The following is a 26,505-nucleotide window of genomic DNA, read 5'->3' as shown; positions in this document are numbered from 1 at the left end:
GGTTTGCCTAGCCTGTAAAAGTCTCATCCCTTCCTAAGTCCCGCCTTCTGCCCTCTGGTTCGACCTTTTCTTCTCAGACTCCGCCCCAGTCCTGCGGGCCTCCGCCTACCCAGAGGTCTGACCCTATGATAGGTCGGAGTCCCCCAGGGGGGCGGGCTTTACAATTGGAATGGGCGGAACCTGGAAGGGAAGGCGGTACTTCTCCAAACGCGGTCGGCCACCCCGCCCCTGCGCTCTGCCGTTGCTAGGAAACAAGCGTCCACGCTACGGCTTTGGCCTTCCCCAGCCAATGAGCTGTTACGTCCTTTCCCCGTCCTGCGTCGCTGGGCGGTTACGTGTGGTGCGCGGGGGCGCGGGCTGCGTGTAGCGCTGGGCGGGGCGTGGCTGGAGCGCCTGAAGAGCGATGGCGGCGGCCTGAACTCACCTTAGCACATTCACGACGACAGGGCCTTGCCCAGGTTGGCGTTCTGTGAGTGAACCGTACGCGTGGGTTGGAGGGCCGGAGAGGTGCATGAGGGATGAGGGACTGGGGAGCGACGGCGGCGGGTGTGGTGGTTGCGACTCCTGGTTGTGAGGAGCGAGGGTAAAGAGTTGGCAGGGGGTCAGGGGCTGTGTGTAGGTAGGGAGCCGGATGAAAAGTTGGGGTGAATGGACAGGTGAGGGGCTGCTTATGTGAGCCGCGGGGGTGCTTTGGAGGCCCCTGGTTGAAGGGTCTCGTGAACAAGGAGTCCTGAGGGGCTGCGGGTGCAAAGGGCGCGGGTGAGGGACAGTTCTGCGACCGTGAGGGGATAAGGCCGGTGCAGGAGAGCTGGGAGAGTAGAGGCCCGGGGCGGGAGCCTGGGGGGCGGCGACGCGTTGGCGCCGGAGTGGAAGGCCGGGCCTGGAAGAGGAAAGGAGGTGCGAGTCGTGGTTCAGGTGTGAGACTGGCCCAGGGCCTCCTCTACTGGGTTGTCCTCCTTGTGAGCAATAGTTTTAGACTCGGTTCGCGTGGATGGAAGTGCTGTGTGCTGACTTTCCTCCACCAGTGGATTCTGTAGATTTTGGAGGGAGGAAAAAAAAAGAAGGCGTCATGGGTAATAGTAACTATGATAATGAAGTCATTTTTGGGGTCTCAGTCATCAACAAGAGTGATCATTGGGGCCCCAGTTTCTTCTGGATTGCAGACTTGAAGGTGAGGCTTCTCATGATTTTTTTTTTTTTTTTTTTTTTTAATTATGGCTGCTTGTGTTTTCTCTTCCTGGTTCTGAGCAACAGTACAGTAATCCATTATTGCTCCTTAGCTCTGGTTGGACTGACCTTATCTATATTGGACTGACTACTTTCAGTTACCAGTTCAATTTCTTCTGGGAGTTGCAGGATTAGCTATATATAGCACTATATTTAAGCTTTCAAACAGGATGGCTTTGCTATTTTTTAAAAAAAACAGTTAAATTAAAAAAACCCTTTATATTGATGTAAATTTATGCATAATAACCTGCTCATATTTAAAATGTACACTTGCTGAATCTTGACATGTGTATACATTTGTGAACTACTGTCACTATCAAGATATCAAACATTTTTACCTCCCTGAAAGTTTTTTCTTTGGAATTCAACCCTCCCTCTATACCCTCTAATTGGGATTACTTTATTGGTATTTTACAAGCCCTCTTCTCCCCACCAACCTCTACATGAAAATTGGGGAAAGTCAGATTCCACTCAGTTGTCATGGCCACTTTTTTTGGTACTGGTGATCGAACTCAGGACCTTGTGTGTGCTAGGTGGGTGCTTAAGCTGCTGAGCTATCTCCCTGGCCCAATGACCATTTTCATATCCTTAAATTTTCCTCACTGCTGACATTCTGTCACGGAACCCAGACATCTTCACTTTTCCTCAATCTTAGGAACACTTAGATATTCCAAAAGATCATTCCCTGAGAATTAGGAGCAGCCACAGCCTCCATTATATTCCAAAGTCTCAGCCTCAGAACCAACTGTTCTAGTCCATATTTTCAGTGCTTCTCTCTGGAGGCCACAAACAGGTCTTCACACTGGTGGAACCTTTGGTAGCCTGTCTAGGACTACATAACACCTGCTGGTACAGTAGAGTTTAGAATAATGGTTCTTAAACACTGGATCAAGGACCATGATAATTTTCATCCATATGAGGTGCAAAGAGAGACAGGCTAGGGAATTATCCACAAAGTTAAAGTTACTTCATTATCCTTCCTACCCTGTTGATGTTAAAGTGCTCTTTCAGTAATAAATTAACAATGACAGTAGATGATGAGTTTAAAAAATGGTTTTGTGAAAATAGAAAGTGGTAACCCTGTTTTTAACTTTAAAAAATTATTTTTACTGGTTCATGAAATACTGAAATTTAGGGCAATGATGGTATGATTGTTGTTTTATGTTGAGGAAGAGTGTATTTATATGGTAATTCTATATAATTTCTGATATCTGATCAGCATTTGTGCTTTCTTAGTAGGCTTCTTGCTATAAAATCAAGGTTCTACGTTTTGCAAAGCAGTCTCAAATTTTAGTGGATTTATGTAGCTATCTTGTGAAGTAGGCCAAGGGAGGAATTTTTTTTTTATAGTTGAGGACTCAAGTGTAGAAGCTAGAGGTCATAAGGGATAAAGTGGCAAAGCTAGACTCAAAATTTGATCTCCTGAGATTGAGAGTGACTTCGGAAAGATTTGTAACAGAGTGTAAAGGTGATGGAGGGCAAAGGGCATAGAGTATATAGAAAGTATGATAACGTGGAACCATTTTCAGCAAAAAGAGGTTTTTATAATTCATTATTGTTTTCTTTTCAAATGAGATTAAGGGAACTTTGAATAGGTATCTGTATTGCCATTGCCTGTGTTACATAGTAATGATAAGGATAAATTAAATCACATGTTATTGTACAAATTCTTGGTGGTACTAGAGAAAGTGCTGGGCTTAATAAATGTATTGTTTGCTATACTGAATCTTTTGTTGAAGTAATACATTATAGTGGATTTTGACTTACGCCTTATAGTTGACTAATAGAACTGAGAGAATGAAATATAGATGAGGGTGATACAGAGTTACAAACATGTCTGAGATCTGGTGTGTAACCATTTATTCTTATCTGCTGTGTGCTAGGCAGTCTGATAAATGCGGGGAGAACAGACTTATTCTTTCATATACAGTATTCATGCATTGACACATTTAGAAAATACTACTTAAGGATATAGTCTGTTCTCTCATTGCTCACATTTTATAGAAAAAGATAACTAAGTCATGGTCCTGTAACTTCTCAAGGAGTTCTTAGTCTTGCTGGGAGAGATCAGTACATGAAAAGATAGTTTGAATTTAGAGAGAAAATTAGTGAGGTTATTACTTCTCTGTAGCTAATCTCCGTCTCTATGTATCCAGTGTTCTGTGTATCCACAGCTCCACAGGTATCTTGAAATTAACATGTCTAAAATAGAATTTACTGTCTTTGACCTGAAAGACTATTTTTACACTGTATGTCAGATTTCAATTCAGGCAAGGATTTTGGTGTCATTTTCCATACTTCTTGCTCTTTCACCAGAAGAAGCAAGTTCAGTGACTAAAATCTTAATACATTTCTGCTCTCTCTCTCCACTTTGTCTCTGTTGTCACATCTTCACTATTAAAGCTTTAGTTTAACCCATTCTCATTTATCATCTGATTTTTTTTTTAACAAACTGTTGCTTTAAAATTTGCTCTTTTCTAGTTCATCCCTAAAATGACCTTTCTAAAAATATAAAGCTGATCCTAGAACTCATCTACTGAAAGACTTTGGCTCTATCCTGTAGGACAACATCCAAATTCATTAATATGGCCTCATGTGGCCTCAAATCACCTCCAGCCTTGTCTCCTGCCACTCCCTACTCTGTTCTAGTTTGGATTAATTTCTTAAAGTTCCCTGACAAACATGTTACTTTTTTGAGCCTTGAAATGTTTGTAGTAGTTGGCTTCTCTACTAGGAATGCCTTTTCTTCACTGCTTAGTGAGCTTTCTTTATCCTTCATGATGTTTCACCTTCTCTCTTTGTTACCCTAAAAGAAGTAGAGATAACCTAAGGATTCACTGTTGTAAAGGGGCATCACTGTGTCATAGAGATTCACTCTGTGAATGATAAGGCTCTGCTGCAGTCAGATAAGGAGCTCCCTGTAAGAAGCGGAGGTGGTATGAGGGTAGGAGAGGAAAGATGAGTTGTGACCTAATCTTGATGTATTTGTGGAATGGAAAAGCAGGGAGGATACCTGTAAGCTATGCTCTAGATTGCTAGGTTCCTGTGAAGTAGATGTTCTTATGTTTTGTTTTTCCTTTTGTACATTTGTGAGGCTCAGTTTACTATTTTCAATAATTGGTGTAACAAGCCATTTGTACCTCTTATAAGTCTTAATTTTCTTGCCTCAGAAGAGCCATTGTAGGTAGAGATATACTTTTAAGACTTTACTGATCTGTTCATGGAAGTTCATTTTGGTCTCTCCCTGATTGATACAGACTTTGCAGGTGTGTCCCTGCCTCCAGCTTCCTCCTTTTTGCCTCTCCCAGGGCAAAGGTTCACAAGTGAGGTTGGCCCATTTATTGCCCTATGTCTGCTATTCTATGTTGGCTACTATTCTTGCTGTGTGTGCCTAAAAAGCTATATTTTTGGACCTAAGGTGAGTCTGACCACGGCAGTTTGTGGCTGAGAATAATCAGGTTACCCTGTGGCTGAGCCTGAGGGGAAATCTGGAAAGTGAGGGGGGTCTGCCCATTTTCTGCCCTTTGCTGTGTGAGGAAAGGGTATTTTTAGAGGCTGCTGATACTGCACTCTTCTTTGTCTTATTCTAAACTTTGCTGGGAATATTAAGTAGGTGACAGGAACATTATCTTAACAGTCTCTTTTATGTTTTTCAATATGTGAGCAGGGCATAGAGTAAATGTTGGGTTGCATTGTGAGATGCTGATTCCCATGTGGCTCTTTGAGCTCCCTGAAAAGCAATGGGGAGGCAATGAGGAACAATCCTTTAGGCCAGTCTTGGGTCTGTGAGCAGTGCTCCTTTGTGATCAAGCAGTGGAGCAGTATTGCACACCCCAGGTACAAGGTAGGAGACGTTTGATAATCTTGGTAATTAAATTTCAGAAGCTGGAGGCAGTTTAGTTTTGGACATGTTAAGACCTTATTTTGTTGAGACTGCAAACTTGACCCTTCTTCAGTTTACTAGGATATGAGTGTGGCAGTGATGAGGATGGGGAGGATGGACACAGGAGAGCAGGTTAGATTGCTCAGTCAGAGATGTTAACACCTTGGTCAGGTAGGGTCAGGAAATGGAAATAGGAAAGAAACATGTAATTTTGATTACCCAATTTATGCCTGAAATGCTGCATAGGTTATCTTAAAATTCACAGTATTTTGTTAGGAATTCACTGATGAAGAAATTGAGACTTAAATGTGTGAAGTGATTTATTGAAAGTCACACACCTCAAGCTTTACCTATACTAGTATTTTTTTATTCTTAACTGTAGGGTTTATATTTGTTTCTGTCCTCATATCAGATATGATGGAGATAGTCTGTAAACAGTAATACTCTGAATTGGTCAAACTCCTTGGAGGTGGCTGATGAGTTTGAGAAGTATTTAATAAAGAGGCTGTATTTACAAAATTATTGTCAGGGTTTAAAGAAACCAACAAGCCACCAGATGTGGTGGTGCATGCCTGTAATTCTAGTGCTTGAAAGGCTGAGGCAGGAAGATCTCTGTGAGTTCAAAACCAGCCTGGACTGCATAAAGTGAGTTCAAGGCCAGCCTGAACTGCATAGTGAGACCCTCTTAAAAACAAAGCAAAGCAAGAAACCAACAAGGGATTGTTTAGTATCTCAGGGCTGATAACAGTGAGAGAGGCTGTTAACAGAGGGAGAGTTCAGTGGGAAGTTTACTGTGGACTTCATCTTCTTTAGTTCATGCATGCCCGGGACTTAAGTATGTGGGAACAGATGTAAGTACTTTTCCAGAATATACTTGCTGCTCAGAACTACAGAAGTGTCTGTCTGACTGTGTTTGATGGTTTTTAAGAAACCAGGTATGAAAGACCTGAACATGGGTCCTGTGGCCCTTTCACCTTCTCACCCTTTGTCTTTTCTTCTGCTGTCACTCTTCTGGGTGCATGAGAGTGGGAATTTTGGGGTGGGAGTAAAGGGGAATGGTTGATTTGAATTTCCTTTGTCACTGCTTTCATATTTACCTAAATTGTGACTTTGTCCTTCTTTCTCAGAGAAAGTGGTATAACTCTTTCTTAGAGTAATCTTTATATACCTGGTGGCGACCATATGACGTGCGTGCTTAGCAGGCTGTTTGTGTCATTGAAAGCCATGGTTCAACCATCGCTGCTTATACCTTATTTTTCTGTTATCCCTGTCTTGTTTAGAAACTTTCACTTTCTTTTTTAATTTAATTTAATTTTTTTTTATGTATTTGGTACAGGGTCTACAGGGTCTTACTATGTAGATCAGACTCCTAGTGATCCTCCTGTTTCTAGGCTCCCAAGTGCTGGGATTACAGGTGTGCGCCAGCGTGCCCAGTCTCAATTGCTGTCTCAGCGGGAATTGAACCCCAGCAGCTGCACTCTACCTAAACAATCGCTTTAGTTAGCTGAGCTATCTGGCTGGCCCTTATTGAGATCTCTATCACAAAACAGAACAGCTGGGCAAATAGCTAAGCAATGTAAGAACCTGCCTGGCAAGTGTGAGGTCCTGAGTTTGATCTCCTGTATCACAAAAAATAAATAAATAAAAATAAAAACAAAGCAAACCAAAAACATAAAAACTGTCTTGACTACATCTCACCAAAGGTTTTATAAGCTATTTGACCTATTTTCATCCTTCCCTGTATTACTGAATTTCCTGAAAGTGTATCTCACAAAGTATATCTCTTGTTCATTTTAAGGTATGGTACTTTCATAGGTTTATTAAAACTTGATAAGAGCAGCAGACCAATTTATATCTTTATTTTACATCTTTGTATGGATTTGTGCAGTACAGGTGATTTCCATTTTATTCTTTCTTTCTTTCTTTTTTACTTTTTTTTTGTTCCCTTGAGGCAGGGTCTCAGTATGCGGCCCAGGTTGGCCTCAAACTCAGCAATCATTCTGCCTTAGCTGCTGGAGTGTCGGGATTATAGACACATGCCACCACACCCAGAGGATCTCCAGTTTCTTAAAACTTCTTTTCCTTGCTCATTATTCCTTTTATTTCTTACTACTATTTCTTCCTACTTTTACAGTCTTCTTTAAGGACTACTCCTTGCTTTCCTATATTCTGGTTTTCTTTAGGATTTCACCTTTAACTCTTTTCATGATTTACTGATTTCCTTGGATAATTTCATCTATTTCCATGGCTTCATCTGTTACTTATACATTAGTAACACTTGAATTTGTATCTCTAGTTTTGGTTTCACTTCAGCCCTTGCTCAATTTCTACTCGTTTTCTGGATGTCATGAAATATCACATAGGTGTTTCAAAACTCGATGTGTCCCAAACTGTACTCATCTTTTCTAAAACATAACTCACCTTGATATGTGCTCCTAGTCTATTAGTGGCATTTTTTACTGATGTAGTTTTATTCTCCTTTATTGTGTCAGGTTTTGTTTTTATTTTGTGACTAATTTGTTAGATTAGCTGCATTTGCATCTAAGTTGTGCCACTTACCTGCTAGATATCTGGGCAGTTTGTTTTTCTCTGGACCTTGATTTTCTCGTGTGTAAAATGAGTGTAGTAGAATGCACAGGACTTTGTCTTTTTTTATTATTATGAATTTGATACAGGGTCTCACTATGCAGCTCAGACTTGTAGTGATCCTCTTGCTTTCAGCCTCCCCAGCGCTGGAATTATAGGCATGTACCACCATGCCTGGACTCCATAGCCGGCTCGGCATGGCTGATGGTGCCAGGATTGAACCCTGGTCCTTGTGCTTGCCTAAGCAGGTGCTTAGTTCACTGAGTTATCTTGCCAGCTCTCTTTCTTTTGTCTTTTTGAGACAGGATTTTTCTGTGCAGTTTAGGCTGGCTCTGAACACATTTTGTAGCATAGGCAGGCCTCGAACTCACAGCAGTCCTCCTGCCTCAGCCTCCCTAGTGCTGGGATTCTAGGCATGTGCCACCATGCCTGGCTGCATAGGATTTTTATGAAGTTTAAGTGAACTAGTTCATGTAGTACTTAGAATGGGGCCTGGCACATAGTAAGTGATAATTATGTTAGCTTGCATAGCTAGCATAGTATGTTAGCTGTTATAATTAAGTCAACATTTCACTTGCACAAACATTTTTGAATGCCATGCAATATTGTGGCACTGGAATTTCAAAGAAGAATGAATGAGCAGCCCCTTGTCACAAGAGCAAAGGCATTATAAAGTAAATTACTGGCAGACACATTACAGATCTGAGTAGTTTTAGTATTGAATGGAACCTGTTAATACAGAGGTAGATCTCAGATTACATTTTTTAAAAAAAAATCTATTGAAAGATCTTATAAATTGTCTACTGCCCTCTTTTTTCTGCTGTACCTTAAATTGCTTCCTAACATATTTTTAAAGGCATTGTTCTTGTCATTTTTTGGTTTAAAAACTACACTTTTTTTTAGGGTGTCAGTAAATAAAATCTAATATGCTACATCCATTAGCATATTTGTAACCCTCACCTATATTTACCCTTCAGCTCAAAATGGTGCATCTCTTCTCTAGTCTGTGATTAAGTCACACCAGACTTATAAATGTTCTTTAAATTTGTCATGCTCTTTCACAGTACTGTATTTTTGTTTATGCTGCTCTGAATATTAAGAAAACATAACACTGCTGGACATAGTGGTGCCCCTGTAATCCCAGCACTTGTTCAGCTGAGGTAAGAGGATTGTTGCAAGATCGATACCAGTCTGACAATTCAAGCTGAGTTCGAGGCCAGCCTGAGCCATGTAGTGGGACCCTATCCCAAGGGGAGGGGAAGCCTTGCCTTTGCTTTCTCCATAACCAGTACCTCATTTTTAAAGACCTAAGTCACATATTACCTCTTTGCTACCTTTGGAACTCCTGTTCAGCAGCCTAAGGAGATTTATTTCTTTCCCTTCATGCTCCTTTGACAGCTTTGTAACCAGGTTTCATAAATATTTCCATTTATATTGTTGGCATATATATGTAGGCTCTCCCAGCTTTCTTTTTTTTTAAGTCTCTGTATTTTCATTGCTTGTTTAGCACAATTTCTAGTACTTTGCAAAGATATACATCGAGTTAATAAGTGAGTAAACTCTGCCTTAATATCGTCCGCCCATCCTATGTCACCTTCTCTTTAGCATAGTTGCTACTTTCCTTTAGTTGTGATCTGGTAATTGTGAGAAAGTATCTGGGTGAAAGGAGGTGTTGGCTAGTGTAACCTTTGGTCAGTATAATATGAGCCCTCAGCCTGCTTTTGATGTTAGGTTTCTGGTTTTTTTTTCATTCTTTTTTTTTTTTCATTCTTTTTTTTTTATGTAAAGAGAAAGGATAACTGAATGTTACTTTTCCCAAGAAGATTTTATGCTTTTTAGAGACAGTACTGATGAGGAGGTTCTGGGTGTGATGAAACTGGGCTGTGGCCAACAACTAGTTTGATGTTTATTTCTTTTTCACTTAAGCATTTATTAATGAACAAGTATGTGCTGGGTCCCGGATACTACCATAGATAGTGGAGATTCAGCAGTAAAAATGAGAGGTATTCTGTTCTCAAAGAGCTAATTTTTTTTAGTGGGAAAGATGAATAAACAATTTTAGATAGTGTTAAGACAATACAACTGGGAAGCTGGAGTGAAGGTGGGAAGATGAACTATTTAGACAGATTGCTAGGCAATTCCTCTCTGAGGAGATTACATCTGAAAACAGCAGTGAGAACAGTGTGAAGACCAAGAGAACATTCCAGGCAGAGGGAACAGAAAGTACAATATTCTAGAAAGCCTCTTGACTGAAGTATGAATGAAGGGAATGATAGGAAGTTACACAGATTAGATCATACAGTCTCTAAGAAGGAGTTGAGGTAAAGAACATAGATCGTTACTAGTATGACAGGAAATTGTTGGAGGATGTTCAACAGAGGGGAGCTATAATGTAATTTATGTTTTAAAAATATTTCCCGGCTTGCTATGCAGCTAATACTCTTCAGTAGGTAAGAATAAAAGCGTGAAAGTAGACTAGAAGCTGCAATAATGAGATGTATTTTGAGGATGGACATGATAAGATTTGCTGATGAACCAGAAATTTTCAGGAAAAGGAGGAACAAGAATGAAGCACAGGCTTTTGATGATGACTACAGTAAACGTGTAGGAGAATATTGGTATTACTGATACTGAGATGGAAAAGGCTAGAGAAATAGATTTGATGGGTAGAAAGCATGAATTTTATGTTAGCATGCTAAGTTTCCAGTGCTAGCTGTGCATGTACATGTGTATAAATGAGTGGAACACTCAGTGGAGTGGTGGTTCTGCATTCTTCCTGCTAGGGGGTGAAGAGAGGTAAGCTTTTTCTTTGTGTGCAACAACTAGTTTAATTTAATTTAATTTAATTTTTATTTTTTACTTTATGTATTTAGTATAGGGCCTAAAGGGTCTCACTACACAGATTGGACTCATAGTGGTCCTCCTGTGTTCAGCCTCCCAAGCACTGGGATTATAGGTGTTCACCACCATGCCTAGTCTTAATCACTGTCTCAGTGCACCCCGGGGACGAATCCTGGTCCCTGTGTCTACCTAACCAGGTGCTTTAGATAGCTGAGCTATCTGGCAGGCCCTGTTCTTTTACTTTTAAAGAATACAGAATAGTGATAGGAAAAAATAAACAAGCAAAAAAACAGTGTTAGAAACGAATCAATTTCACTAAACAAAATAATAGGAGTTCAATAGTGGTTGCTATATTCCATAATGCTATCTTCAAATTAGTTGCTCAGGCTACCAGATGTAAACATGCACAATTTGTTTAAAGAAAACAAAGCAAAACAATAACAAAGTTGTAAGAAATTCAAAAGAAACAAAAGAATAAAAAAAAATTAATTACTTTCAAAATGTTTGCTGTTTTTTTCTTTTAAAGGGAAGAAAGTTTTATTTTAGTTCCAGTTTGTAGAGGTTTCATTTCAGTTCAAAGTCAAAGTTAGCTGGCTCCAGGACAGGATGGCATGGCACGGGGATATTGCAGAGGAGAAGCTCCTCATGCCATGGTAGAAGTCAGGCAGAGAGCTGCAGGGGAGGAGCTGGAAGGGGAGATAGAACCTTTTGCGTCTCTTTCACAGTGACCAGCTTCTTCTGAACAGGCTGCATCTCCTAACAGTAGGTTGGCTACCATGAGCCTATAATCCAGGTGCTTTCCAAAGGTCCGCCTACAACCACTTGAGGCTTTAGGGGGACATCTAGATATATAAACTGTAACAATCAGCTTCATAACATTAATTGGGGAGATTTTCCTGAACCCGAGGCCAGGAGTGCCTCCTACTCCATGTAAGAGAGGGAATCTTGTTTACCTTTTCCATTCTCTCTCCTTGAATTAGATTTGCAAGTCTGGCCTGGGCAGTGCACTCTGGGCTTGTTATTCCAGTCTGGTATAATCTCTGACTCCATGGTCAGTTACTGGCTCCTACAGACCGGATGAAGCAGACTGGAGACCGAAGTGGAGAAAGCCTCCAGCTGGCATATCCTCCGAGTGTGACCCTCTGGCTGCTGGCCCTGCCCAGCCTGCCTCATGGAGAGGATGAACTGGCTGAGCAGGCTGGCTTCCCGGGTCCCTGGACACCGTGTGCCCCCAGGGGCCAGTCTTCAGGCCCCTGTCATGGCTGACCCCGAGACTTGCCTCATGGTCTTCAAGAATCACTGGTCCCAGGTAGGAGACCATATTCCAGAATTGCCTACTTTGTTGATCCCCTGAGTTGTGCTAACCTTCTCTGTTCTGCATTCTGGCATTTTTTTCTTCCAGGTGGTTCGGATCCTGGAGCGGCATGGCCCTCAGGTAGCTCCTGGAGGTGCAGATGATCTCAGTGCTGTGCGCAACCACACCTACCAGATGTTAACATTGCTGGCAGAGGATCATGCTGTCCCTTCAGCCCCCACAGTTCCCGGGCCCCTGCTGGAATTTGCTCTGAATGAAGATCTGTTGACCCGTGTGTTGGCATGGCAGCTGCAATGGGATGAGCTTGGGGAGGGAGTCGAGGAACGACGTGCTGAACAATTAAAACTATTTGAGATGCTAGTGAGCGAAGCTCGTCAACCCCTGTTACGGCATGGTCCAGTTCGTGAGGCTCTGCTCATTCTCCTGGATGCCTGTGGCCGCCCTGGGCCTAGTAGCTCAGCACTAGATGAAGGCCTGGTGCTACTTCTCAGCCAGCTCTGTGTGTGTGTGGCCCGGGAGCCTTCTCTGCTTGAGTTCTTCCTGCAACCACCTCCTGAGCCAGGAGCTGCTCCACGTCTTCTCCTCTTTTCTCGCCTTGTCCCTTTTGTCCATCGAGAAGGCACCCTGGGCCAGCAGGCCCGTGATGCCCTGCTTCTGCTCATGGCTCTGTCAGCGGGGAGCCCCACTGTGGGCCGCTACATCGCAGATCACTCTTACTTCTGTCCGGTTAGCAGCCCCTGGTATGGGCGGGGGGTAGGCTGGGTGTGGCATGTGTATATCAGGCAGCACCTTCCTATTCAGGAGATGGGGAAAGGTTTGGTGCCAGGATACTCACCTTCTGAAAGTAAGTCCTAGATTTGAAAGCAGTCTTTGGATTTGGAATGAGTATGAAACATGTGCCTAAATAGTTAGGAAATGTACTAATGTTTTTGTGAACCAGTGTTCTGTGAGGTCCTGGCACATTGAGTAACTAAATATCTGCTTTGGTAACATCTCTTAACTTCACTGTCATTAAAGTTCTGGACTGACAATATCTGTATCTTGACATTTTCTAAGCCTTTGATAACCTCCCCTAGGTGCTGGCCACAGGGCTAAGTGCCCTGTACTCCTCACTTCCCCGAAAGATTGAAGTTCCAGGGGATGATTGGCACTGCTTGCGACGGGAAGACTGGGTAGGCGTGCCGGCTCTTGCACTCTTCATGAGTTCCCTAGAGTTTTGCAATGCAGTCATTCAGGTAGGATTGGGGTTCTTTGGAGGTATGGTCCTTGGTCATTCTTGGAAAGTGGGAAGGGATGAATTCCTGGAGGCATGCTGCTCTGGCATGTTGGGGATAGGATGCCTTCACTTGTTATATATTCTCTCTGTTATTGCTACAGGTGGCTCACCCTCTGGTGCAGAAACAGCTGGTTGACTATATCCACAATGGGTTCCTAGTGCCTGTCATGGGGCCTGCCCTGCACAAGGTCAGAGTTACAGTTGGCATGGCATTTTGGGGCCAGCCTGCAGGGTGGTAACTTCAGTGATAGGGCCAATGTGGGATGCAGTGGGCGGAGTGCTCCATCTTTTTCCTGTCTTCTGGTTCTTTCTCCAATGTGCAGGAAATTCATGTTTCCAAACTTTCCTTCCTGTCATCTAGACCTCCGTGGAGGAGATGATCGCCAGTACCGCCTATCTGGAACTTTTCCTACGTAGTATCTCAGAGCCTGCCTTGCTCCGTACCTTCCTGCGATTCCTGTTGTTACACCGGCATGACACCCACACCATCCTTGACACCCTTGTTGCCCGTATTGGCAGCAATTCCCGGGTATGGCCCTTAGCTCTGTACTGGCTTATGTAGGTGAGCAATCTCTCTCTGACCTGTTTTCAGAGAATGTTTCTATTCCTCTTTGGTTTTCAGTTACTTCAAAATTAGGTGACATTTTCTAGCCTTAAACTTTCATTCTGGGGACAAAATTAAATTTACTACATTAGTATAGAACCCAGTTACTACTTTTGGTATGACTGCTCATCATGACTTTGTGTTTTACTGTTGTGCAATGCCTATAATGTAATATTGCCCTGAGTTTCTTTTAACCACTTATCATTCTGATATGCAGTGGTGGACTTGAGGTCATTGTGGATTTCTGTCTATGTTGTACCATGATCTAGGTGTCACTAGCATGCTTACTTCTTTCCCCTTTGCATTTGCTGCATTTGAACTGTCATATCTATCTTCTTACATGCCTTCTTCCTATGCATTTTAATTTAATGTTTGCTATATGCCATGTCATTTGGTGGTGCTGAGGTTAGAATGGTAGACAGTGTTACTGGTAGACATTAGTACTGACTTTCTGGAGAGAAGATAGGCCAGTAAGAAGGTTAATAAAGTAAGTAAAAGTTGTGGTCATTGTTATGTTAAAAAAAAAAGTATGTTTAGAAAATAGTAGTATGGCCAAGGCCTCTCTGAGAAGGTGATAGTGAGCTGAGACATAAAGGTTGTGAAGGAGTTAGGTAAATACTGAGAAGAACAGTCTAGACAGAGAACATGGAAAAGACACTAGGGTAAAAGGTTAATGTATTTTCTAAGATAAAAGACCAGTATAATTAGAGATGTAGTGAACAAAGGAAAGAAGGAAATGAGATGAAAATTGAGAGGTAGGTAAGGTATAGATTGGTCCCAGTATGGTGGTACATGCCTATAATCCTTTCACTCTGGGAGACTGAGTCAGGAGACTTTCACGTTTGAGCTTAGTGTGGGCAGCTTAGCAGTTTAGTGAGACCCTGTCAAACCCAAAAAACAAAAAAGGAGTGGGTATGAAGGGCCTGGGTTCAATCTCTAGTACAGCCAATTTTTTTTTTTTTTTTTTTTTTCAAATTGTACATGGTCTTGTGGCTCAGGGTAGGAAGATTTTAACCAATAGAAGTGTACATAAAATTGGAATAAATAGATTCCAAGTAGTAAAGACTTGTAGGCTTTTCTAGGGGGATAAAGCATTAATTTAGCTGTGGATTTTATGGCATTTATTTTGGCTGTGAGACCCATTTTTACTTCCTTCTTTAATTACAAATAGTTGAAGTTTCCTGGATCCTTGTGTTTAAGTAAAAGTTGTTAGTTGTTAAGAGTTCTGGTGGTGTATGCTGGTAATCTTAGCTCTAGAAGACGAGACAGGAGGATTGTAAATTCAAGTCCAATCTTTGCAGTTTGTTGAATTAGTGAGGTCCTGGCTCAACATAAAAATAGGTAAAAAAAGGACTTGGGGTGTTGTTCAACATGTTTCAATTCCCTGTACCAAGAGAAATCAAAACAGTAACAGCAAAAAGTTCTGGAAAACTGTTCCAAAATTAAGGTATCTGGTAGTATAGTTTCATTTCAGTGAGATTTCTAGATAGTTATGCTTTGTATAGGTGCAGTTTCTGAATAGCCAAGGTAGGGTTATAAGAAGTACTGCAGACTGACTGCATTGGCCAGTGTTTTTGAACCAGGTGTATAGTTCACAATCATCTTGCAACTGAACAACAGCAGGTTCTAAGATCTCAGATCTCTTGAAGCATACAGTTCTCGGTAGAAGTTTGTAAAGTCTTCAAAAGCAATCACAATATATGCTTTGAATTAAGATTTATTGATGTAAACGTGAAGTTGGAGAGGTGTCTCTGACTCTGTAAAAGTTTTATTTTACAAAGATAACTGATAACAGCAGAGTTTTGTTCGTTATGTTGAAGTTACATGATAGTTTTAGGTTTCTTTGACATTTTGGCTTGTCTTGTTCATATTGAGCAATAGTTGACTTCCTTTCTTAGGTTGACAACTGCGCCCCCAAGCTTTCTTTCGTCTTAATCTTATCTTTGTTAAGGATAAGATTTGGTCTTTTGATCTGAGAACTCTTTTGTATTTTGAGGGTATTTCTTCTTGATTCATGGTTCTTGGAGAAACATGATCTCTTCTGATTGCAGGATTCTTGTGCTGGACATGTGGATGGTCTCCTTTTCACTGTATGGTAATTTCAAACTTGAAATTGTTGGCTTCGCTGTAACTCATATACCCAATGTATTGTTCCTTGAAGCGAATCATTCTGACTAGTCTGTCTGTATGCCTGATTACCTGGGCTGGTTTCCTATTGTTGACATAATAAATTGCCATTATCTTATAGTTCTGGAGGTCATACTTCTTGGGTTGGAGACAGGATTGATTTGCTTATAGCTGTGAAGCTGAGAACTGTTATTTTCTTGCTAGCTGTGCACTGAAGACCATTCCTAGCTCATGGAGCCCACCAGGTTGCTTGACTCTTGGTTTTTTTTTCATCCTCACAGTCAACAATGAGGGTTACATTCTTACTATGTTTCAGGTTTCTAATTCTTTTTTTTTTTTTTTTCCTTTTTGCATATTGGTAAAGGTTCACTTGTTTTTAAGGACTTGAGGCTTGGTTGGACCCACCTGGTAATGTAGGAGAATTTCCCATCTCAAATTCTGTAGAGTTAATCACATCTGCAAAGTCTCTTCTACTATGCAAGGTAATTATTTAACAGGTTCAGGAGATTAGGATGTGGACATCTTTGAAGTACTACTTTTCTGCCTATCATATTGTTTTCAGTGAGTTTGAATTCTTTATTGCTAATTAAAGTACTCATTTAGGATAAGCTCCCTGAATAACTGTGCTGTCCAAAATGTGAACTGCCATCTCATCTTTTTCCTGCTTTGTGGTTGACTTTTTTTCTTTTTTTAAGTAAAATAGCTTTATTCAGCTTCTTGTCATGCCAAAATGTTCTGTGCACATACCACTATAATTAGCACACCCTGTATAACAGGCAAAATTGTACAAGTATGGTTGACTTTTAATTCTCCCACAGTTTATTAGCAAACAATTAACCCCTAGACTGTAACTTACTAGTTGTCTTGAGGGAGTGCAAGGTATCTGACATACTTGCCAAAAGTGTAGAGAAGATACTGTGAGAATTCGGAGGAGTGAGGGAAAATTACCAGTGTCTGTTTTTTGTTTTTTCTTCTAGCCGGAGGTTAACATGCTATCTTCCTTTTTTTAAAACAAAGAATTTCTCCTAATCTCAACTCACCTACTTTTTCCTTTTCCTGTTATCTGTCCCAGAGCTTTTGTTATTCTACCTTCTGAGACACACTGGGATTGACGAGGTGACTTGGAGTCCCTGTGTACAGCCCCACCCACTTCCCTGTTGGGACTCTTCCAGGCTCCCTCTGGGTCCTTGTTGGTGGGCATCTAGTGTGCTGTTGCTATAGTCCCTGCTGACAGGCACTCACTTTCTTAGTCTGCTGCTGCTATTCCCTGTTTGTCATTCACTTGGTCATAGTATTTCTCAGTGTCCGTTTTCTTGGTCTTTCATTCTAGTATTATTAGTCTCATGTGACGAGCATCTATACCCAGAGAGTCTGTGTTATGTGTATGATTTCAGGAAATCCATTGGGTCTAACACATGGTCCATTTTGCTTGCTAATAGTGCAGTCTTATACCAGAAAAGGTCACATAATCATTTAGTTACTACTTGAAGGACTACTGTGTGACAGGCCCTGTGCATTGGATAGTTGGTTGCACCTGGGGCTGGGGGAGAAGTTCTCATTTGGTGAAGTTTGGAGAGTAGAGAGAACTTACAGTGACTCCCTCTTTCCCCCATCCTCCAGCTCTGCATGGTCTCTCTGAGTCTTTTCAGGACCCTCCTGAACCTCAGCTGTGAGGATGTCCTGCTGCAGCTGGTTCTCAGGTACTTGTGGGGGCAGGGCTGAGGGGTGGCTAATCCTCAGGGCCTTGTACATTGCTGGGTTGATGGGCTATATTGGGGTTTCTTGTGAGTATCCTCCTAGAGCAGGGCTTAGCCATTTTATTATATTGGCCAGCTTTCTTTCAGGTACTTTCCTTCTGTTAAATCCTGTGTCTGTTTTATGTTCTTTTCCAGGTACCTTGTTCCATGCAACCATGTGATGCTGAGCCAGAAGCCAGCTGTACGTGATGTGGATCTCTATGGACGAGCAGCTGACAAGTTTCTCTCCCTAATCCCACGCTGCTGTCGGCATGGGGCCCCTAGCCCACCTCGTCCAGAGCATGCCTCGTGGGCACGAGGTGGGCCTAGCAGAGAGGCAGGGAGAAGGGAGGACATTACGGGTATGGCCTGGGTTCTGGGTGACCCTACAAAGAGATGGGCTAGGGTGAGGGGAGAGAGGTGACCATGAGTGACACTACCTGGGAGGGTTGATGAGAGGTTTCACAAGAAGGATCCTTAACTTTAGAGAAGTGTGGGTTGCAAATGTCCTTTGGTGAACAGTTTGGGCCTTGAGAGGGAAAAAAAACATATGAGGAATCAAGAAGACAGAGGTCTAAGACAGGAGGTCTAAGAAGGGAGACCTCTTCTGTGGTAACAGTGCCTTGGCCCTCCACACCTTCTCGTCTGGCTTTCTTTCTTTGGCAGCAGAGCCTGGGTGGCCCTGACTCCCCAGGTTCAGCCCCTTGTTCTTTTCTTCAGTCCTGTGCTCTTTGTTTTCAGTTGTTCACTTTTTAATTTTAATTTAATTTAATTTTGTTTTATTTTGAAGAGTAAAAACAAAAGCAAACACAAATAGCAGAAACAAAGACAGAAACAGGGTAACATAAAACAATACATGTTACAGATTTTCAAAACAAGAATAGCAAATTAACAATAGTTGGGGTGCCTGACCATTCACTCAGTTGTTTAAGTGCCTGCTTAAACAAAGCACTCATGCTCAAGATGCTGTGGTTCAGGCCCAGATACTCAAGCCAAACCAGAAATGCCCTCAAAGCATCTTCTGGCTTCCAAAAAAAAAAACAATGGTTGTTACGTTACATATTTTTATTGTCAAATCTTTGCTCAGATTAACATAGTTATGCAAGATTGGATTACTAGTTAAATATTAATGCTTGCTTTCAATAAACTTTAATTTTTTTCTTCTTTTTTACTTTTCTTTTTTTTTTTTTTTAATTGTTTTAGGGCTGACCTGATAGCTCAGCGGACTAAAGCTCCTGCTTAGGCATAGCAGAACATCTGGGCTTCGATCCCCAGTGTGCCATCTTGGCCCTGCCAATGGGGTATGCTAAGATGGTGATTGAGACTGGGCGTGGTGGCACACATCTATAATCCCAGCACTTGGGAAGCCGAAAACAGGAGAATCACTATGAGTCTGATCTACATAGTGAGACCCTGTAGACCCTGTCCTAAATACAGAAAAAAAAATTGTTTTAAAGAGTATAATAATAATTGATAAGACATTAGAAATGGTACACATTTAGAAGACCAAGAGGAGAGGTATTCAACCATGGTTTTTGTATTACACATTGTTGTGTTCAATGTAGTTGCTTAGATTGCAGATATCAGTGCAGATGTCAGCATACAGTTAGAGTGAAAGTTCTAAACATTAACTGCCATTTTCACTTTTTTCCTGTACAATGTAATTTTTCATACCTTTCATTATAAAACAACATGAGAAATTTCCTTAAAATGATTATATACAGATAAGCAAGTTTTGATCAAGCAAAACCCTACAAAACTCCTAGATATTTTTCAGAGGCAGATTTCCAGCATTCCAGCAGTTATATCTATCAATATTTATATTAAAAGCTCAAAAATATATCTAGTACATACTTTTTTCGTGTATTATCATTATAAATGCCCCAGGTTTACTTGTTCTTTTTCTCTTTGAGAAATTTTTTATTTTTCTATTCTTTTGGCAGAACTGGGGATTGAACTCAGGCCCTTGTGCTTGCCTGGGAAGCACTTATTCCACTGAGCCATCTCCCCAGCCCCCCCTTTTTGAAATTTTAAAAAATCTTTTTATATATTTTATATAAAATAAAAATATATTATGTTCATAGTTTCATACAGTGGACATAGAGAGCAGTATAGATTAGCTGCCATTTTCAAAAAAGCACAAGTGTCTTAGTCATCCTGTATTTATTTTCCCCCTTTTTTCCTGTCTTTTCTCCTTTCTCTCATCTTTGTTGTTTAAACCTTATGTTCAGTTTCTTTGTTTTACTATATCTCATTTGTTCTTTAATGGCAGTGATAGGGTAGCGGTGGATGAATAAGAGGTTAGCCTGGAGGTTGGAGAGTTAGCTATTAAATAGGTTCTATATTTCTGTATTCTCATTATTAGCTCTTCTCTTAGTCTCCCTTCTTAGACCTCTGTCTCCTTGATTCCTCATATTTTTTTTTCCCTCCCAAGGCCCAGGAAGCCCAAGTGTTGATTCCTCTTCTGTGGTGACAGTGCCTCGGCCCTCCACACCATCTCGCCTGGCTTTCTTCCTTCGGCAACAGAGCCTGGGTGGCTCTGAGTCCCCAGGTCCAGCCCCTCGTTCCCCAGGGCTTGCTGCATCCCCAGCCTCCAGCCCTGGCCGGCGGCCCAACCCTGCAGAGGAGCCCGGTGAGCTGGAAGACAATTACCTGGAGTATCTGCGTGAGGCGCGCCGTGGTGTGGACCGCTGTGTCCGAGCCTGCCGTACCTGGTCTGCCCCCTATGATGGCGAGCGGCCCCCTCCTGAGCCCAGTCCTCTTGGCTCCCGGACTAAGAAACGCAGTCTACTGTCTGAGGAGGACAGGGACAATGTGGGGAAAGGGGAGGAGGAAGAGCTGGGGAGTAGGGGGCTGTCTGGGAGTGTAGGGGAGGGCCCTGCCCACCTGCCCCCTCCGCAGCTCAATGGAGTGCCGGGACCATGGCCTGAGGGAGCCAAGAAGGTTCGTCTGGTGCCCCTTCTGGTGCCACAGCAGGGAGCCAGGGAACTGTTAGAGGGTGCCTCTGAGGGTGTGGCAGGATTAGAGAGCTTTGGGCAGGAGCTCCATGAGCTGGAGGTGGCATTGAGCAATGGTGGAGCTGGCTCAGAGCACCCTCTAGAGCCTCCGCTACCTCTTGAGGAGGAGGAGGCCTATGAGAGCTTCACCTGTGCCCCTGAGCCCCCTGGCCCTTTCCTCAGCAGCCCTTTGCGGACCCTCAACCAGCTGCCGAGCCAGCCTTTCACTGGTAAGCTACTTGGCCTAGGAGCTCTCCTTTGTGTGCTCTGCATGCTGTTGACATGTTTGTGCTGATTCTGAGATTTCTTGGCTATGTCATTTCTTTGTATGTGCCTAGCCCTCATCCATTTTGCTTGGGTCCCTACCAGATGCATATCATGTCCTACTCCATCTATTTGTTTGTCTTCCGTGCTTGTGCTGATTTGAGTGTCAACTTAATGTTTGAGCCTTACATGTCTGTCCAGTGTGCATGTTCCTCCTTTTCCCTTAGTCTGGCTGTTTCCTGGGATTTGTGATTAGGGAATTCTGTTTGGTGTTTGCTGGTGAATCAGAGCAATATATCTGAACTTTGTAGAAGATGTGTGGGAGGTATTTATAAACCTCTGTTCTGGATTGTTCTCACCAGTATGTCAGGGTGTGAGGTATTCTGTCAGTCCTCCTATATCAGAGGATCAGTTCTGTCATCCTTGCCACTCAGTTCCTTCCTCCCTGCCTCTTTAAGGAGGAATCCTGTTGTCCACTATCCTTGTCCTTTCCTGGTTGCTGTGGCCACTTAGTATGACAACCTTAGGGATATATGATTAGTAGTAAGGACACAGCAGAGAAAGTGAAATACCCCTTGGGGACAAATGGCAAAGCATAGCCTTGAACTCCTCAGATGAGTCCTTTGGGTTTTCCATGAGCTTCTGAAGCTAGACCTGATCTAAGTGGGTAGGCCTCTTTGTTTTTAAGAGCCAGCCTAACCTGCCTCTGGCTCTAATTTTCACAACGTATCTCGGGCTAAGGAAAATAAAAAACATTTTGGCAAGCGACATAGAAGCTAAAGATCATGTGGATTGGGATTAAGCATACCTTAAGTTGCTATCTTGTCTCTGCCTTTGATGGATATGAATTACCATAGTACTGTTATATTGTGATATCTGACCAAGTTTCAGCTTTTCACAAGGATTATCATTTTTGGGTTCATGGCAGATTTAAATTGACCAAGGGAACCATCCAGCCATCTTCCAGTTGTTCATAGTCTAGTTATGTTCAGTTTCTGTGCCATTTTGACCAGGTTTTTCCTGGACTCAAGATCCTGTTTGTATTGTATTGCAGCTTCTGCTCTACAGTCAGGTTCCTCTTCTTGCAGATCGTGGTAAATGTCTTTCCATTTATTTTTCCTCCACTCGGTGTCCTTCTACTCAGTACCACTAGGAGGTGATGTACAGATTAACCAGTGTTAAAGTATTAGTTGAAGCTTTTTTCTTTGTAAATTCGAATGAGTTGTCTCTTACAAGAAGCCCTCAGGTAATGAGAGGAATGGAATGAAATGATAAAGTTATAGGTTATTGTAGGATCTTGTCAAACTAGAGTTCTGTTTAACCTACAAGCATCTGAAGTAGAAGAGGTACTATGATCTTTTTCAGGATTTACCACCTCTTACCCTTCATTGTTTTCTTATCTCAATTCATAGTTCAGTTCTGAGATATGTGACCTTTCTTTGAAAAAATTCCTGATCAGAAAAGACTGTGGTTTCTAGAGTCCTAATGCTGGTGATAACGTTTTTCTCCCTGTGGGTGCTGCTCATCTCTTCTCTTCTCTGCCACTCTCAGTTTAGTGTGCCCCTGAACTAAATTATCCTCTTGCTATATGTTCTGTCTATCTCTTTGGTCCCAGCTGTTCAAAGACAAAGCTTATGTCTTTTCTGGTCCTCTGAAGATATTTCCTCTAACTATAAACATTAAATACAACCCCTTTGTCTTGGCTAAAGGTTCCTTTGTTTTTTTTTTTGGACTAAATTTTGTGTTACTCTGTCCTATGTGGAATCTGATTTTGTGTTTCAGTCCTAATCACTTTCTCTGCCTATTCATTCTTTTGTTGTGCCTCTTGGATGACAGTTTTTAAAAACTGAGGAAAATTGTATAGCTTATGGTTATAATTGAATGCATAAAATTTGCCAGATGTTAGACTTAATACCTTATATTGATATCTCTTTGGTCCTCTTAATTCCCTTGTATGGTAGATGTATCTCCTTCCTTTTCCAACTAGGAAACTAAAGCTTAGAGAACTTTACTGAGTAACCTAACTAGTAAAGTGTAAAGTAGAAATCTAAAATGAGATCTCTGTGGTTCTGCAGCCTGAGGTCTGGCTGTTTAGCTCAAATGTATATAAAGCCAGCCTCTACATACTTGTGAGTTCATGTGGTACTCACCATGTTACTTTCTCCAGGATGGTTACACAGCATTCCAACATATGCAGAGACTAACATACAAATATTCTCATCTAGTGGGGGTTTCTTGTTTTGGGGAGGAATGCGTGTGATGTGCATTGTGTTCAGGCCTTGTATCCTTGTGCCCATCCCCCCTCCCAGGCCCCTTCATGGCTGTGCTCTTTGCCAAACTTGAGAACATGCTGCAGAACTCCGTCTATGTCAACTTCCTGCTGACGGGGCTGGTGGCCCAGCTGGCCTGTCACCCCCAGCCCCTGCTCCGCTCTTTCCTGCTCAACACCAACATGGTCTTCCAGCCCAGTGTCAAGTCCCTGCTGCAGGTGTGCGATGCATGCATGCATGGGTGCGTCCAGGCTCCATGGTGGGCCAGGCCCGCAGCTGGAGTGACCCTGGGTGGGCTGGGAACAGGCCCAGTGGGACTAAAGAAGGCTATAATAGTCTAGAACCACCAAGAATGTCATGAAATTGTGCTTCATAGGTGCTGGGCTCTGTGAAGAATAAGATTGAGAGCTTTGCAGCCTCCCAGGAGGACTTCCCAGCACTGCTATCCAAAGCCAAGAAGTACCTCATTGCCCGTGGCAAGTTGGACTGGGCGGAGGGTCCTACAACAGGACCTGGCCCCCGCCGCTCTGATCCCCTAGGTGAGGACTGTTCTATCACTCTGCTCCTTGCCCTCCTAGATAGCCTGTTAGTTCAGGTTAGTTGAATTCTTACTAAAGGTGAAATCTTGTGTCAGGTACTAGAGAGCTGTAAAAAAGTGGAGTTGTAATATTTGTTCTTAGGCTTTGAGTCAGAGGCTAGAACATAGTTCTATCAAGTAAGAGCCCAACCAACACTATCAGCAAAATATGCTTCAGGATTTAGGGACAGGCAAGGGGACAGAGAGTCTCTAGGTTGACAGATTGTGAGAACAGTGAAGGGTGTGATATTTGCTATGGTTAGGCTTAGGCAGGCAGGGGTGTGGAAGGTGTTTATTTTTTGGTCAGGAAGCATCCTGGGACTGTCTAGGTGGACCAGGGTTTAAATGTCAGCTGAACAGTATTGTTGTTAAGGCTGAAAAAATTTGGCTAGAGCAGAAGTGTCTCAGAGTGGAAGTTGGGGTGGGAAGAAGTTGTGATCTTGTAGGCAGTGAGAAATCACTGGGGGTTTTTAAATCTGCGAGTGGAGAAATGAGTAAGTTGGTGGAGATGAATTAGAACTAGAAGAGGAATCCGGAAGAACAGTCCAGAGCCTGTTTTCATAATACAAATGTGACCAGTGCATTTAGAATAGTGGAAAAGGAAGCAAGCATTTGGTAAGGTGGAAATGAGAAGTACTGATACAATATGGTGAGTTGTGAGTGGATAAGGAAGAGGGGAGGATTCAAAATGACCATGAATGTTATGGTCATTGTTTTTGGTACAGGGCATTTGAGTGGTACGAGATGAGATCTTGGCCTTCAGAGCGTACATTCTGGAGAGTGGCTAGAGGGCTTGAGTCATGGGGGAGCCAGGTCTTGGAAGTGGTAAGTGTTGAGATTGAGAGACCAGAAGGAGATTAACTTTGGACTTGAATAGGTTTTTTTATTTTTTCATCCTCTGGGGCAAATGAGATGAAGGTGGAAATGACATGTACCAGTGGAGTTGTGAAGCGTGGTAAGGGATGATAAGGGTTTCAGGTCATTCTCTGCTTATCCAGGTAGGTGGCAAAATGATATGCTGAGAGAACAGAGAGAAAGTGGAGATTTAAGGAGAAAAGTGTGGGTTTAGCATGATTTCTTAATGGATTAGTATTGTGGTGGCTTGCTTCTATAGCTCTACCATTGTGATGACAGGAGGTGCCAAGGATATGAAGATAGATAAGGCACAATCTAAGATCTTTAGCTCACAAATTAGTTCAAGTATAGCACATGAGAAATTATTTATGTTGAGAAAAGGACATAAAGCAGGAAGATAGTGGAGGGCACATGGTAGATTTCCCAGAGAATTTGAGGTTGTAAAATTAGGCCAGAAAGGATGAAACATGTAGGGAGAGCAAAATGTTGTTAGTTTCCAAGCAGGTAGCCGGGAGTGGCAAAACAGGTGGGTTTGGAGAATTTGAGAAGAGTTTGGAGGAGTGTGAGCTTGTTTGTAAAGGGCTCTGAATGCCGAGTTTGGTATGTCTGTGGAGTAGCTTTGTAGCTAATTAGAAGTAAGGAATAAAAACTGTTAGGATCTAGAGGCTTGAGTGTAGGCTGTGTAGTGGTCATGGGTTCAGACTCAGGAATGTACCAGAAAAGAAGACTAAGAGTTTCAAGTGGCTTGAGTCTAAGCTAATGTGGAGTTGTGAAGTGATGGTACAGGAAAGTGGATTTTGGAGGTGGACAATGACAGGAATGAAGTAGTCCCTGAACTGTGATTAACGTGCAGTCGCTGTGTTGAAGGATCAGGATGCCTGGGTCAGGTCTTACAGGGAAGGAATGGTTAAATGACTGACTGATTCTGAAAGGTGATGACGCAGGGCATGGTGTAGACAGAGGAGCAGTGTCTTGGTGGGGATAGAGGAATGACTGGAACGAGAGAAGTCCCCAGAGGGAGGGCAGCACAGAGTACAGGCTCCTAGCTGGGTACGAGGAGGCTCATGCTGCATGTTAGGATTGAGGATGATGGTTTCCTGGTTGGGAGGTAGGGGAGGTAGGAGAGATGGGATAGCGAGGTGGGCCGGGCTTTGATGTTAGAATGAGTAAGAGCACCTCCCCTCTAGTCTTTGGGGTTGTCTTCATTGTGGGATAAGACATGGAACCTGGGGTTCATTTCTTGTTCTCTTAGAACCCTATAGAGAGTCCAGGAACCTAGGGGAGTGGAAGAATCTGCTTGCCCAAACTCAGACAGGTTCTCTGATGCCAGCACCTTCTTGATACACCTGTTTATTCCCAGTGAAGAGCCGGAGGCCATCCTTGGGGGAATTACTCCTGCGGCATGCACACAGTCCAACAAGGGCCCGGCAGGCGACGCAGGTCCTTCAGCCTGGGCGCGATGGAGCTGGACTTGGCCTAGGTGGGGGCTCCCCTGGGGCGTCAACTCCAGTTTTGATTCCCAAGGGTGGGGCCCCTGAGCGCCAAGGTGAGGCTCTGCGAGTCAAGAATGCTGTCTACTGTGCAGTCATTTTCCCTGAGTTTCTCAAGGAGTTGGCTGCCATCTCCCAAGCCCATGCTGTCACCTCGCCTTTCTTGTTGGATACTTCAGAGGAGGGCTCTGGCCCTCCCATCTCAGGCTTTGGGCCCCTCAATCCTTAATTTTCTTCCATGGACAATCAGGGCCGTAAGTGACCTGGGCCGAGGCCAGGGCACAGGCTCCTTTTTATGTTTGGAGGCAGTGGCAAAAGAACTTTTTAATTTATTTCAGATGAATGTTTTATGGAGAACTTATTACAATATGTATAAAAGGGAAATCTCTATTCTGTGCTCATTCTTTTATCCTACCCTTTTATCTATGGGCCTGGGCCCCCCAAAATGGTTGTACATA

At 42.7% G+C, this 26,505-nt stretch overlaps 1 protein-coding gene across 5 annotated transcripts; it reads left to right on the top strand.

The window, feature by feature from the left end:
* The first annotated feature begins 377 nt into the window (after window positions 1-377).
* Fam160a2 (family with sequence similarity 160 member A2) lies at window positions 378-26,448 on the top strand. 5 transcript variants are annotated; one of them, XM_023702076.1, is made up of 12 exons: window positions 378-458; window positions 11,518-11,846; window positions 11,940-12,578; window positions 12,929-13,087; window positions 13,230-13,316; window positions 13,490-13,657; window positions 17,480-17,559; window positions 17,752-17,915; window positions 20,030-20,821; window positions 23,165-23,343; window positions 23,502-23,664; window positions 25,918-26,448. In XM_023702076.1, the coding sequence occupies exons 2-12, from the start codon at window positions 11,709-11,711 to the stop codon at window positions 26,274-26,276; spliced, it is 2,928 nt and encodes a 975-aa protein (XP_023557844.1). In that variant the 5' UTR covers window positions 378-458; window positions 11,518-11,708; the 3' UTR covers window positions 26,277-26,448. The 5 variants fall into 5 exon arrangements, with proteins under 5 accessions (XP_023557844.1, XP_023557842.1, XP_023557845.1 ...); XM_023702074.1 differs by having other exon boundaries at window positions 380-469; XM_023702077.1 differs by lacking the exon at window positions 25,918-26,448 and adding an exon at window positions 25,810-25,903 and having other exon boundaries at window positions 380-469.
* The last annotated feature ends 57 nt before the right edge of the window (window positions 26,449-26,505 follow it).

The sequence above is a fragment of the Octodon degus genome, unplaced genomic scaffold (assembly GCF_000260255.1).
Source record: "Octodon degus isolate 3935 unplaced genomic scaffold, OctDeg1.0 scaffold00146, whole genome shotgun sequence".
NCBI classification, from domain to species: Eukaryota; Metazoa; Chordata; class Mammalia; order Rodentia; family Octodontidae; genus Octodon; species Octodon degus.
The sequence above is the reverse complement of the archived record's forward strand: the minus strand, read 5'-3'. Positions and strand labels throughout refer to the sequence as shown.

Excerpts from the sequence above, each read along its gene's own strand:
- Fam160a2 (XM_023702076.1), top strand. The coding sequence starts at position 11,709 with ATGGAGAGGATGAACTGGCTGAGCAGGCTGGCTTCCCGGGTCCCTGGA. Across the intron at positions 12,579-12,928 it reads ATCACTCTTACTTCTGTCCG|GTGCTGGCCACAGGGCTAAG; the intron begins GTTAGCAGCCCC and ends AACCTCCCCTAG. Across the intron at positions 13,088-13,229 it reads TTTGCAATGCAGTCATTCAG|GTGGCTCACCCTCTGGTGCA; the intron begins GTAGGATTGGGG and ends TTATTGCTACAG.